General features: G+C 39.6%; 3 protein-coding genes across 3 annotated transcripts; all 3 read left to right on the top strand.

The window, feature by feature from the left end:
• Positions 1-1,565: 1,565 nt before the first annotated feature.
• LOC308461980 (olfactory receptor 6C4-like) lies at positions 1,566-2,531 on the top strand (the record flags this gene model as incomplete). The annotated part of the gene is made up of 1 exon (XM_080979153.1): positions 1,566-2,531. One exon carries the CDS (start codon positions 1,566-1,568, stop codon positions 2,529-2,531), a length of 966 nt encoding a protein of 321 aa, XP_080835279.1.
• Positions 2,532-6,950: 4,419 nt separating this feature from the next.
• Positions 6,951-8,558, top strand: LOC308461496 (olfactory receptor 2AP1-like). Its single transcript, XM_080978491.1, has one exon. It carries the CDS (start codon positions 7,439-7,441, stop codon positions 8,402-8,404), a length of 966 nt encoding a protein of 321 aa, XP_080834617.1. The 5' UTR covers positions 6,951-7,438; the 3' UTR covers positions 8,405-8,558.
• Positions 8,559-12,321: 3,763 nt separating this feature from the next.
• LOC308461982 (olfactory receptor 2AP1-like) lies at positions 12,322-13,170 on the top strand (the record flags this gene model as incomplete). The annotated part of the gene is made up of 1 exon (XM_080979155.1): positions 12,322-13,170. The coding sequence occupies one exon, from the start codon at positions 12,322-12,324 to the stop codon at positions 13,168-13,170; it is 849 nt and encodes a 282-aa protein (XP_080835281.1).
• Between the last annotated feature and the right edge of the window lie 318 nt (positions 13,171-13,488).

Here is a 13,488-nt window from a genome sequence, read left to right on the forward strand (position 1 = left end):
TATAGGCATAGTAGGAAATATCCTATGAAGGGGAATGCTTGTGATGAGCATTCAAAATTTTGAAATTTGAAATTAATTTCTGTTCTCTGTAAACACTTAGAGGAACTGCAGTACTCCACCACTTCACAAGTTATCAATTACTATTTTATTTTGTTTTCTACTCCTATATTTAATATTCATAGTGTTGATCATTGGTTCCAAAAAAACCAAAACCTGAACAAAGTCATTAAAAGAATGACTTTGATACCTGAAGAAAACTATTATCCCTGCCCCCCATGATATAAATTCCCTGTAAATATATTTAGGGCTTCAGAAAAGTTTTCTAAATGTTAGAAGCATAGAGACATGAATCAATTGTTAGAGAAAAACACCTCATTAGTTTTCAAATATTATAGGCTAATTATTAAAAATAATTTTATGTTTAATAAATGATGAAATAAATTTCTGCATATGAGCAAAGAGGTAAGGTTGTTGTTGTTATCTGAGTATGCATTATCATGATTAAAAAGTTTACAGGAAGATATGTTAGGTGATGTTTCACTAATGCTTTCTCCACTGCAAAATCCTTACTTTAGCTTTTTTACTACCTGACAATATAACAGTACATCTGTGGTGTAGCATAACAGCCAAATCAGTGCACAACCCCAAGACGAACTGTGGTCACTATATTCAATGATATTAATACACAAGCTCAATGACTTGCAGGACCAGGCGTCGGTCTCCAATGTCCCCAACACAGATAAATAAGAGAGCATTAAGACTGGTTTGGATCCAAACAGTCCACAACTTTATTGAATACAGATGAAAGAGGTTTGGCTTGGGCATGGGGCAATCGAAATACTTCCAACGTGTCCACTGGAAATGACACGTTGGTCAACCCAGGCAGGGGTTCCTAAGACGTACGTCAAGTGAGGTGACCCCCATAGGGACCAGTGTCTGTGGGAGTGCCTTTGGCTCTGGCCCCACCTGGGCACGCGAACATGACCACTTCCCCCAGATCCCTTTAGTGAGGTATCCCAGAATTTAGAGGGGCAGGTGGAGACTACAACCTCCCGTCCATCCAAGACAACAGATTGCCCCAGTGCCCAACCCAATGTGACGATTGCTATGAGGTAGGCAAAATCCCTGGGTCAGGCCCAATTTGCCCAGTGGACAAATTCCTATATGTCCCTGTAAAGAATGGCTACCGCTGTAACCACAGCAAATTCCTTGACTAACAGCTTAAACAGAGGGTGGGCGGGTGGAAAACCCGACGAAGGAAAAAGTAGATAGTGCCCCAAGTGTGGGCTGCTTAAACAGCCAGGGGGCGGACCCGAGACTGAGTCCCATTCACCAAAGAAGGGTGCAGGCCAGGATCTGGCTCCTGATAGGAGGTAGGGGCACTGAAGGCATGGTTCGTCATCAGGGACCCAGTGGATGCAACGCTGCTACACCAAAAGAGTTGAGTGGACTTGTGTGACAACATCAGCTCTCAAACCTCTTGCACTAATATGACAATGGACTCATCAATTATTTCTGTTTTTTGTTATTCCTTTTTTCAATAGGATCTAACATATCTCAAGTAGATGAAGTTGGAAAACCAGTCAAAGATTGAGGAATTCATCCTCCTGGGATTTGTGGAATTCCATGAAGTGCAGACATTTCTCTTCCTCACATTTCCAGTGATTTACGTAGTGATCATGACAGGAAACATTCTCATTGTTGCTGCTGTTATTTTTAACCAGCATCTTCACACCCCTATGTATTTCTTCCTGGGGAACCTATCCTTCTTGGAGGCTTGCTACAGCTCCTATATATTTCCATGGATGCTTTCATCTCTCTCTACCGGAGATGGAAGCCTTTCTGTCACCAGCTGTTTGATGCAGTGGTACTTCTGTGGTTCCTTACTAGCTACAGAATTCTGTCTACTTGGTGTGATGTCTTATGATAGGTACCTAGCAATCAGCAAACCATTGCATTATTTTACAACCATGAACACCCAGGCTTGTATCCATTTAGCAGCTGCATCTTGGCTCAGTAGCTTTATAGGGTTTTCTATATTACTCAGTCTAATGCTACAGTTAACATTTTGTGGCCCCAATGAAATTAATCATTTCATTTGTGATTATTTCCCACTTCTTAAGCTCTCTTGCAGTGACACCAGCGTGATAGAAATGTTGGGTTTGTTTTTGGATGCCATATTAATACTTCCTCCTTTTGTTCTAACTTTAACATCTTATGTATATATAATTGTTGCCATCTTGAAAATCCCTTCCACCACTGGGAGGCAAAGGGCCTTTTCCACCTGCTCCTCTCACTTGATTGTGGTTTCGATCTTTTATGGTTCACTAATGATTGTGTATATGCTACCAAAGGGGGAAGGCAACAGAGAAATGCAAAATTTTTCCTCTCTCTTGTATTTAGTTTTGCCCCCTCTGGCCAACCCATTTATATACAGCCTGAGAAACAAAGAAGTACAAAATGCCTTGAGAAATAATATTGGTAGCCTTGTATCATGCAAAACAACTGCTAAGAAGCTTGTGAATGTGTAAAAGAAGCAACATTCTATGTACTGTCCTTTGTTTATTATAAATGTTTATTGTGGAAGTGATAATAGTTGTGCTACAGCTGTTGTTGTTATATATACCAGTGTGTGTGTGTGTGTGTGTGTGTGTGTGTGTGTGTCTCCCGTCTTGGCCTATAAGCCTCGCTCCCCCCCCCAAATTCCGTCCATGAAAAGTTAAAGTGCAACTTAAATTCATGACCTTACAAAAATTGGCTTTTATGATATTACAGACATACGATAAAATGGAATGGCTGTGAGTGCCTGCGGAATTTTAAAGGAGCAACTTATATTTGGATATTGTCCCCCCCCCTTGAATTTTAAAGATGTAGCTTATATTCGGGTGCGGCTTATATTTTGTTTTGATCTTTTGTTAAGAAAACCTGCCATAGAGTCTATGATATGTGTGAGACACTGTTAGTTTTGATACTTAATTTAGATTTTAAGTAACAAATTGTAAGGCTGATTATGATCTCTCACAGTAAAAATGTTTTTTTTCATTATATTTTTGTAAATAATTACCATTCTCATACAATTTACGCTTTGTATCAAAGTGCCTCATCTAATGTATCTAAGTGCCCCGTAGGTGGGGCAGAATGATACAAAACCCATTGTTTACGCAAGTCATTATATTCTCTTTATCTTCTAACTTTAATGGTTCTTTTGATTGCTATTATAACATTGATTAGTTATGCCATGCATAAAGAATTTTTTTTTATTTGACTCATTTTTGTTACATAAAATATGAGATTGAATTTTTCTGCATCAATCTGCCCCACTTTCCCCATTATCATTTTTATGCACCTTTTTCTAGAGCCCCAAACCTTAAAGCATTTACAGAATAATTTTGTTTCATAAATTGACTGGTTTGGCCGTGGTTTTTGTTGTTGCTTTTTTTACATATACCGTATTTTTCGCTCCATAAGACACACCTTTTTCTTCCTAAAAAGTAAGGGGAAATGTCTGTGTGTCTTATGGAGCGAATGTGTGGTCCCTGGAGCCGAATTGCCCGGGGGCAAAAAGCAGATCATGCTTTTTTTTTTTGAAAGAGGGAAGTGGGTGTTGAAACAAAGCCTCTGAGCAGCTGATTGGCAAGCCATCGGGGAGGGAGATAAGGCACTCTAGGGATAAATCAATGAGGAGAGAAATTAGAAGAAAAGGAGGAGCAAAAAACTGCTCCAGCTAAGGAAAAGACACTAAAGCAAACAAGACGGAAGGGAGTGTTGAAAGGAAGCAGCCGATAAGTGGGATTGGGAGAGAGATAAGGGATGCGATAAAGGAGGCTGCCGGGGGGGGGGGAGTAAAAGCCCATGGATCCTCAGGATTTTTACATTGGGTCACCCCAAATTCACCATCAGATCACATAGCATGTCCATGGCTACAGCCTGCACCAAAAAAAGCAAGCATCCACTGTTTCCTGGGGCTGCAATGGTGCAAAAATGTGGTTACAAAGCACGGATCCAAATGGATTCTCAGGATTTTTGCATTGGGCTACCCCAAACTCACCGTCAAATCACATGTCTGTGGCCACAGCATGAACCACAAAAATCATACATCCACTGTTTCATTCAGAATATTTTTTTCTTGTTTTCCTCCTCTAAAAACTAGGTGCATCTTATGGTCAGGTGTGTCTTATGGAACGAAAAATACTAACAAATATCTTCCCCTAATTTGTTCTTTGAATGTCCCTAGATCATTTCTCCATATAATTTTGTTGGCAGTCGCTTTTAATAGAATATAGTACACAGGCCATGAAGTGTTTTTGTAGGTTTGAGTGGTCTTCAAATCCTCCCACATTTTGTACCTCAAATGAGCACAGTGTTCACAGACATTGTTCTCCTTTTGGTGCACCTGTTTCTGATAAGCTATTGGGAAAGGTCATCCTATGGTCTCTAAATTCACTTCTTGCCAGCATGTTCTTGGTTCTTTTGAATAGCTTAATTGGCTAATCCTGACAGCCAGATATGTGGTGTTCAACATGCCAGTGTTTCTTTAAGCTACCCTGTACGTTGTTTGTGATGTTATTGAATATTAAATGGCAATTTAAATAGCTAGAAGGTACCTGGGCTCTTTTTCTTGAAAAGTCCGCTTGTAATGTTTGTGAAGCTTTACTTAAGCTATTACCCACTAATCGCTTAGGGCATCCTCTGTCAAGCTTGTTTACTCAACATAGGATTCTTATCCTGCTTTCTCAAAGGCTCATACCCACACATCTGTTTTAGTGGCAATAAAAAACCAGTGCTTGAGAAACTTTCCATTTTCCATTACATTATTATTGCTCTGGGGTTTTATGAGTGTGTTGAAATATATTGTTTCCCAGATGGCTCTGTCCCTTAATAACACCAACATCCTGGGAGCGCCATATTCTGCCATCATATTCTCTTAAGGACAGCATTTTTAAACACACTTACGTACTTAAAATATGTGTCCGTAAAAGTGTTTGTTGTTCTGGTAATTAGAAGTGGAGGGAGTAAATTATGATTTCTTTCACATAAAAGCACCTAAAGACACCTTGTAATCTAGAACAGCACAGGGCAACAAAACTGTTTTACATATGTAGACATGCATAATTCCCGATAGTGAAAGAGGCAATGCTATTAGATGACGTCAGGAGAAGCAAAGGACCTTATAATGTTTTCTTCTGTTCACAATAAGCAGGGAACTTATGGATCAGTAAAATAGCACTGAGAAATCTCACCAGAAAGGTAAACATTTATTACTTTTAGGCATATACAAAGTTATCACTTTTCTAGTCTTAACAGTTCTCCAAATTTTTGTATCAGTTTGAATGATTTTCAATATATGAAAAATAAAAGACCCCATGAAAATTCATCAGCACTTTTGTACATTTTTGTCTGTATTCCTGACGGAGATATGTAACTTTGCAAACAATTTTCTCAATCATAATGCATTTTGCATGATATTTTCATTGATATGTGCATTTTTTAAATTTACATTTCTCCTTAATATCTACATTTTGCTTTGTGTGCTGCATATTAAAATTTGCAGTGCAAATTTTGAAGTTTGGCTGTGTTTTAGTTCACATATTTCAAACAATTTCTTAGAGAAAATGATGAAGCTGTCCTCCCATTATTATTGGGTTTTTGTTGTTGTTATTGTTGTTATTATTATTATTATTTTGCTGTATCTTGCCCAGGGCAACCCAAAGCAACTCACTTGTATAAGGTATCATTGAACTTACATTTTGTTTTCTTCCTATTCATATTAATTCAGCATTACTATGGTGTTGATAATTGATTCCAAATGAACTCAGCAAAGAGATTAAAAGAGTAGTACAGTCATGCCTTGTGTTGCATCCGCTTCATGTTGTGTCTTTTCACGTTATGTCCCGCGGCAACCCAGCAGTACAGGAACGGGTTACTTCCGGGTTTCGCTGCTCACACATGCACAGAAGTGCCAAATCGTGCTGTGTGCCTGCGCAGACGCAGTGCTTCAAGTTGCGGGCATTTCACGTTACGGACGGGCCTCCAGAACAGATCCCTTCCATAACGTGAGGTACCACTGTACTGAGAGCTCTAGGGTTTTTTAAATGATATGAAATCCATATAAATAACGTCAATTCTGTGTCCAGGGCAGCTGTTTACCAGCTCCATCTGGTACGCAGGCTGAGACCCTATCTGCCCGCGGACTGTCTCACCAGAGTGGTACATGCTCTGGTTATCTCTCGCTTGGACTACTGCAATGCGCTCTATGTGGGGCTACCTTTGAAGGTGACCCGGAAACTACAACTAATCCAGAATGTGGCAGCTAGACTGGTGACTGGGAGTGTCCGCCGAGACCATATAACACTGGTCTTGAAAGACCTACACTGGCTCCCAGTACGTTTCCAAGCACAATTCAAAGTGTTGGTGCTGACCTTTAAAACCCTAAACGGCCTCGGTCCAGTATACCTGAAGGAGAGTCTCCACCTCCATCGTTCTGCCCGGACACTGAGGTCCAGTGCCGAGGGCCTTCTGGCGGTTCCCTCGCTGCGAGAAGCCAAGTTACAGGGAACCAGGCAGAGGGCCTTCTCGGTAGTGGCACCCACTCTGTGGAACGCCCTCCCACCAGAAGTCAAAGAGAAAAATAACTACCAAACTTTTAGAAGACATCTAAAGGCAGCCCTGTTTAGGGAAGCTTTTAATGTTTAATAGGTTATTGTATTTTAGTGTTTTGTTGGAAGCCGCCCAGAGTGGTTGGGGAAACCCAGCTAGATGGGTGGGGTATAAATAATAAGTTATTATTATTATTATTATTATTAGGATTTCAAATAAATAAATAAATCTACATGTTAGAAGCATGGTCATGGATCAATACCACAGGATATTATGTTATAGAAAGTACTTCATTAGTTTCCAATTTTTTGAAAAACATTTATTTTTAATATAATTTCTCATATTACTCTCATATGTACTGTGAATTTTCCAGTGCATTGCTATAATAGACCAAAACCTAAGCTCAAGAAGCGACAGTGTTCAGGGTGATTATTCCTTCCTCCATCCCTACCTACCATGGGATTCTGAGCATGCATCATGATCATGGAAAGGTGAATATGAAAGCAGATTAGGTCAAGTGCCTTCAACCAATGTTTTCTCCATTGATCCTTACATCAGCTTCTCACTACCTGTTAATATAATGTTTCAGTGTGCCTATGAAAATGAGTAATACCCAGTTGTGGGAAAAAGCTGTTTTGCTGGCAAAGCACAACAGTCAAATTCAGTCTTGCACTTTTGAAAAATGTTGCACAATCCCAAAATTGTTATTATAGTCAATGGCAATGCTTGTGTGACAACATCAGCTCTCAAACATATTGCATTAATGTTAGCATGGCACTCATCCATTATTTCATTAATAAAAATTGCTCTTTTCAATAGGATTTGACTTTTTTCCTATTAGATGAAGTTTGAAAACCAGACAGAGATTACAGAATTCATCCTCCTGGGATTTGGGGAATTCTACGAAGTGCAGACATTTCTCTTCCTGGCATTTCTAGTGATTTATGTTGTGACAGTGACTGGAAACATTCTCATTGTTGTCCTGGTTGTTTTTGATCAGCATCTTCATACCCCAATGTATTTCTTTCTGGGGAATCTCTCCTTCCTGGAGACATGCTATTGCTCCAATTTATTTCCGAGGATGCTACCAGCTCTCTTGACTGGAGATAGGAGGATTTCTTTCACCGGCTGTTTAATGCAATGGTATCTCTGTGGATCCCTAATAGCTACAGAATGCTGTTTACTTTGTGTGATGTCATATGACAGGTATCTAGCAATCTGCAAGCCACTGCATTATTTTACAATGATGAGCACCCAGACTTGTATCCAATTAGCAGTTGCATCTTGGTCCAGTGGATTTATAGCCTTCCTGATATTGCTCAATGTGATGCTACAGTTAACATTCTGTGGCCCCAATGAAATTAATCATTACTTTTGTGACTACTTCCCGCTCCTTAAGCTCTCTTGCAGTGACACCAGCTTGATGGAAATGTTGGGTTTTCTTGTGTGTGCCATATTCACACTCCCTCCCTTTCTTTTAACTTTAACCTCTTATGTATATATAATTGTTGCCATCTTGAAAATCCCTTCTTCCACTGGGAGGCAAAAGGCCTTTTCTACATGCTCCTCTCACTTGGTTGTGGTATCCATATTTTATGGTTCACTAATGATTTTGTATTTGTTACCCAAGGCTGAAGTCAACAGAGAGATGCGAAAGATTTCTTCTCTCTTGTACACAGCTTTGCCCCCTTTGGCCAACCCCTTTATATATAGCCTGAGAAACAAGGAGGTCAAAAATGCCCTGAGAAATAATATTGGTAGGTTTGTGCCACACAAAGGAAGGCACATGAAGTGTGGTCATATGTGATAGAAGCAACATGCTATGTGTTGTCTCCATGCTGCTCCCAGAACTTTCCTTATGGTGGATGACACAGATTTCAGATTCTGATAGGGATCAGCTGATTCATCTATTTCCACTTCAAGTCAGTTTCAAATGTTTACATTCATAAACCCATTCCAACTTGTTTTCATTGATCTGTAAAATAAAGGTATGAAAATTCATATTAAATGCTCAACTAGGTAGATATTTAAATTAATCTTTTATCTCACATATTTCTAGACACACTCTATTCTAATATACACATTTTTACACATTTTGGTATGGTTTTCAATCCAAGACATGCACTGAAACGTTTGGAGAAGGGTAATATCCAACTACATTCTAATCACTGTGTTACTCTGGAAATTGTGAATTTTTTGCTTACGTTGTGGACCAAACACAATTCAGATTCACCCCTAAACTTTGCTGATGTTTCAAAATACTGAATAGTTTTCTTCTTGTGCTAGGGTTAATTATTTTTTATCTGTTAGCTCTAATACGTTTACATAAAATGAATATTACAATCTATTGTTCTGCTCCTTTACACACTTACAGATAAAGCCCAATCAACAGAAAACATAGCCTTTTGGGCCCTATGTGAGGGGCAGAGTAGGGCGTATTTCCCAGGGTGGGGGGAAGAGGGAGAAACTCCCAAGTGAGAGCTGAGAGGGCTTACCCTCCTTTGTGTAGAATAAGGATTAAGATTTATTTTTATTTAGATTTATTATTATTTAGGCTAGTGTGGCTTTTATTGTATTCTGTGTTGAAAACTTTCAATAATAATTAATTATAAAAAAGAAAGTATACTCTTCTTTATACAACTATATTCAGTGCTTTTTAATAAAAAATGTTTAGGGGTACTCTCATTTTCCTACTCATATTGAAACACTGCCCTTCAATGAGGCCAAACCTAGATTCACAAAATGTGTAGGGGTATTGCCCCCCCCAAGGCACTGACTATATTGATACATATCTTTAACATCCCCTCACAGCTAGTCTTAAATTTGTTTATATTGTTTTCATTATTACGTCATAAGATCCCATACATCCAGAAACTCCTGCTTTGACTGGTGCAGTACTACCATTCAGGTGGGCACAGCTAGGCACGGTCAATCTCCTCCTACTGTCAGCTTACCCAGTCAGGTTTTGGTAATGGACACCAAGTCAGTCACCATATGGATGAGAGTTTTGTTTTGGGCACTGACATGACATTAACACCACCACTAAATGAGAACACAGGCTACTTAAGTCTCTATGGGGTGGTGGCTCAGCACCAATGACCAACATCATCTACCTCCCCCTCTCCTCTGATAATTTTTCCTCTCCCCATTGCATACCTCTGCTCCCCAAGGCCATAAAATTAGAGACTCCTTAAACCTCCCCACATCTTTCCCCTCTGACCCAGACACCTTGGTTGCTGGTTTTTGTTTGTTCGTGTATTGTGTTTTGTGTTTTGTTTTCTTCGCCTGAAGGCATCTGCTTCACTTATGGCATCCACTTTGTGTTATGCCAAGCCTCCATACACAAGATGGCCATCTTGTGTCTATAATACTTGTTACTGCCAGAAACAACATTTTCTCAAAAGCCCAACTGTGCCCACTGGACTAAAATGGTTGATGAACCTGGTATAATTTCATCATGGAGAATCCCAGTACCAAGAATGATTTTGTTTTGGTGGTGAAACATGGGGCAATCATATGGAAATAAACTGATATTCCTACATATATGTGCGTAAATCTACTTTTGGTATCCTATCCTTCAAAGCTACTTTATAGTATTGTTAGGGACAAGACCTCCTGGAGCAGTGCTTATTATGATGGGGAAAGCTGCTTCTAATATGTCTAGAAGTACTATTAAGACTGAATTTATGCAGGATCCCTCCTCCCAATTTACAGATGGAAGGCATATCCCATAGCAGATTACAAAAATGCACAATAACTCCCAAATGGGATGCCAAGTCAAGGATAAGGAATTCCTACCTGCTCCCTAAGGGACGCGGGTGGCACTGTGGGTTAAACCACAGAGCCTAGGACTTGCCGATCAGAAGGTTGGCGGTTCGAATCCTCACGACGGGGTGAGCTCCCGTTGCTTGGTCCCTGCTCCTGCCAACCTAGCAGTTCGAAAGCACGTCAAAGTGCAAGTAGATAAATAGGTACCGCTCTGGCGGGAAGGTAAACGGTGCTTCCGTGCGCTGCTCTGGTTCACCAGAAGCGGCTTAGTCATGCTGGCCACATGACCCGGAAGCCGTACGCCGGCTCCCTCGGCCAATAAAGCAAGATGAGTGCTGCAACCCCAGAGTCGGTCACAACTGGACCTAATGGTCAGGGGTCTCTTTACCTTTACCTTTTACCTGCTCCCTAAGAGTGTTGAACTCCAAAGAAGTTATTTTTCAAGGTAGGCATGCACTCCCAGCAATAAAGGTGAAAATCTAATCAAGTTGACCAACTGATTCCCTGAAGTTGCAGTATAAAAAGATAGGTACAGACTCTCAAAAGGACCAGAGGGTTGTCATATGCTTTTTGGGCTCAGAGGGGTACACAGTGTTCTGTCCTTTAATTTGCTGCACTGAATTCCCTCACTCCCTAGCCAATACATTGCCGCATTGCTTGTTTTTGCAGTATATTATGTCCCTGATGATTGAGCCGTCACTTCTGTATTTCTCTTAATAAAACCAACATCCTAGGGTACACATATCCCCACTTTGTATTATTGGCATAGCATTCATGCCATAGAACTGAGATTTACACTAGCATTGAGTGTGATGAGATGAAGAGAAGGATCTGGGAACTGGTTGTTTGTCATGACAGTGTATATTAGCATGGAAAAAACAGCAACAGAATGAAACCATTGTGAGAACATAAATTAAAGAGAGGTGAGTAACCATCAGAGAGTGAGACCTTTTCAAGGGTGATCTATCAGCTTTGGAACAGTCTTTATAGAGAGGCTCACCTGGCACCATAGTAGTAATATGTTCAGTGCCTAGCAGAGAACTTTGCGTTCACTGAAATCTTTGTGTGTCTTTGTCCATAAAGTTCTGAAGTATTTTTTACTTCTTCTGAGTTGCCCAGGCAACTTATGTCATAAGACAGCCAAGTACCCATAAGTTCCTTCAGAGCAATAAATAGAAATAATGGACTGGCCTATGAAATAAACATGCCCCACAAAATAATCTTCCTGAGCTGTAGCTGTGTCACTCTGTCGCGGCAACAATCATAAAAAACATTTCTGCAAAATGTTAAGGGCCAACTAATTATTATGGAAGAAGCTGGCATGGACTAGAGTCCACTTCAGCAAATGCAAAACCATGACACCTGGGAGGAAAACTCCTGTTGAGGTCTGTGAATATAGCAGATCTATTTGTAATCTCTGATCACAACCATGGAATAATAATAAAAAATAAATAAATTGTAGAGTAGGAAAAGACCTTGAGGATCAGTTAGTCCAATCTCCTGCAATGCAGGAATATGCAGCTCTCCCTGAAACCTTGGCCATATCAGCACCACACTCTAACCAACTGAGCTATCCACTTTTGATTCTTTGCAAAGGATTTGTCCCCCCCCCCCCCGATTATTATATGTTTTACTTACATTTTAGAAATATAATTTTTGTGCTTTAAAATGAGAAGTAGACTTTGATTTTCCATGTGCATTTGCTATTTTATTTCTAAAATTGATTCATTTCTGTTGAGATTTGTAAACCACTTGGAGATTTCTGGAGAAACATGAAGCAGAATATAAATTACCTCCCTGTCTCTGTATAGATACTTATCCATTTCTCTTTTCAACAGGATTTCATTCTGCTCAATGTTGAGAAACCAGACAACAATTACAGAATTTATCCTCCTAGGATTTGGGGAATTCCATGAATTGCAGACACTTCTTTTTCTGACTTTTCTCATCATTTACATGGTGACCATAACTGGGAACACTTTGATTGTTGTCCTTGTTGTCACTGATCACCATCTACATACTCCCATGTACTTCTTTCTTGGGAATCTTTCCTTCTTGGAGGCTTGCTACAGTTCCAATATATTTCCAAGAATGCTTTCAGCTCTCCTGACCAGAGATAGAACAATTTCCTTCAACGGCTGCTTCACACAGTGGTATCTCTTTGGTTCTTTGGAAGCTACAGAATGCTGTTTGCTCTGTGTGATGTCTTATGACAGGTATCTAGCAATCTGTAAACCTTTGCATTATGCAACTACTATGAAAACCAATACTTGTATCAATTTAGCCGCTGCATCTTGGCTCAATGGCTTTATAGGGTTTTCTATATTATTCATTCTGGTGCTACAGTTATCATTTTCTGGCCCCAGGGAAATGGATCATTACTTTTGTGACTACTTCCCTCTTCTTAAACTCTCTTGCAGCAACACCAGCTTGGTGGAAAATATGGGTTTCGCTGTGGCTGCCATATTCACAGTTCCTCCTTTTGTTCTAACTTTAACATCCTATTCATATATTATTGCTGCTATCTTGAGAATACCATCCACCACTGGGAAACAAAAGGCCTTTTCCACCTGTTCCTCTCACTTGATTGTAGTTTCAATATTTTATAGTTCGCTAATGATTGTGTACATGTTACCAAAGGGTGAAGCCAACAAGGAGATGCAAAAACTTTCCTCTCTGCTGTACACAGTTTTGCCGCCTCTTGCCAACCCATTCATATACAGCCTGAGAAATAAGGAGGTCAAAGATGCCCTGAGAAATAAAATTGGTAAACTTGTATCGTGCAAAGCAATTCTCATGAAGTGAATTAATGTGAAAAAGATGCAACAATGTGATTTTCTCTAGCATCTGTTTTTTGGTGGGTGATATAAAGTTCTGTCGCTGAATTGGATGTGCTGATTTGTCTGTTTCCATTGCATGACAGTTTTAGGGTTCCCCCCCTTGAAGAAAAAGAAATTGGTATAAAAAATATAGATAACAATTAAAAACACATTTAAATTCATATTTTATTATAACACACATCCTTAAATGGTCTTTCGTTCTCAATTTGAAGTGATCATGGCATTATTAGGCCTGTTCTAATCTGAATTTGTTAGTAACTATTTTTTAAAAAACAACAATGCT

This window comes from Podarcis pityusensis (genome assembly GCF_964106645.2).
Source record: "Podarcis pityusensis genome assembly, chromosome: 13".
Classification (NCBI taxonomy): domain Eukaryota; kingdom Metazoa; phylum Chordata; class Lepidosauria; order Squamata; family Lacertidae; genus Podarcis; species Podarcis pityusensis.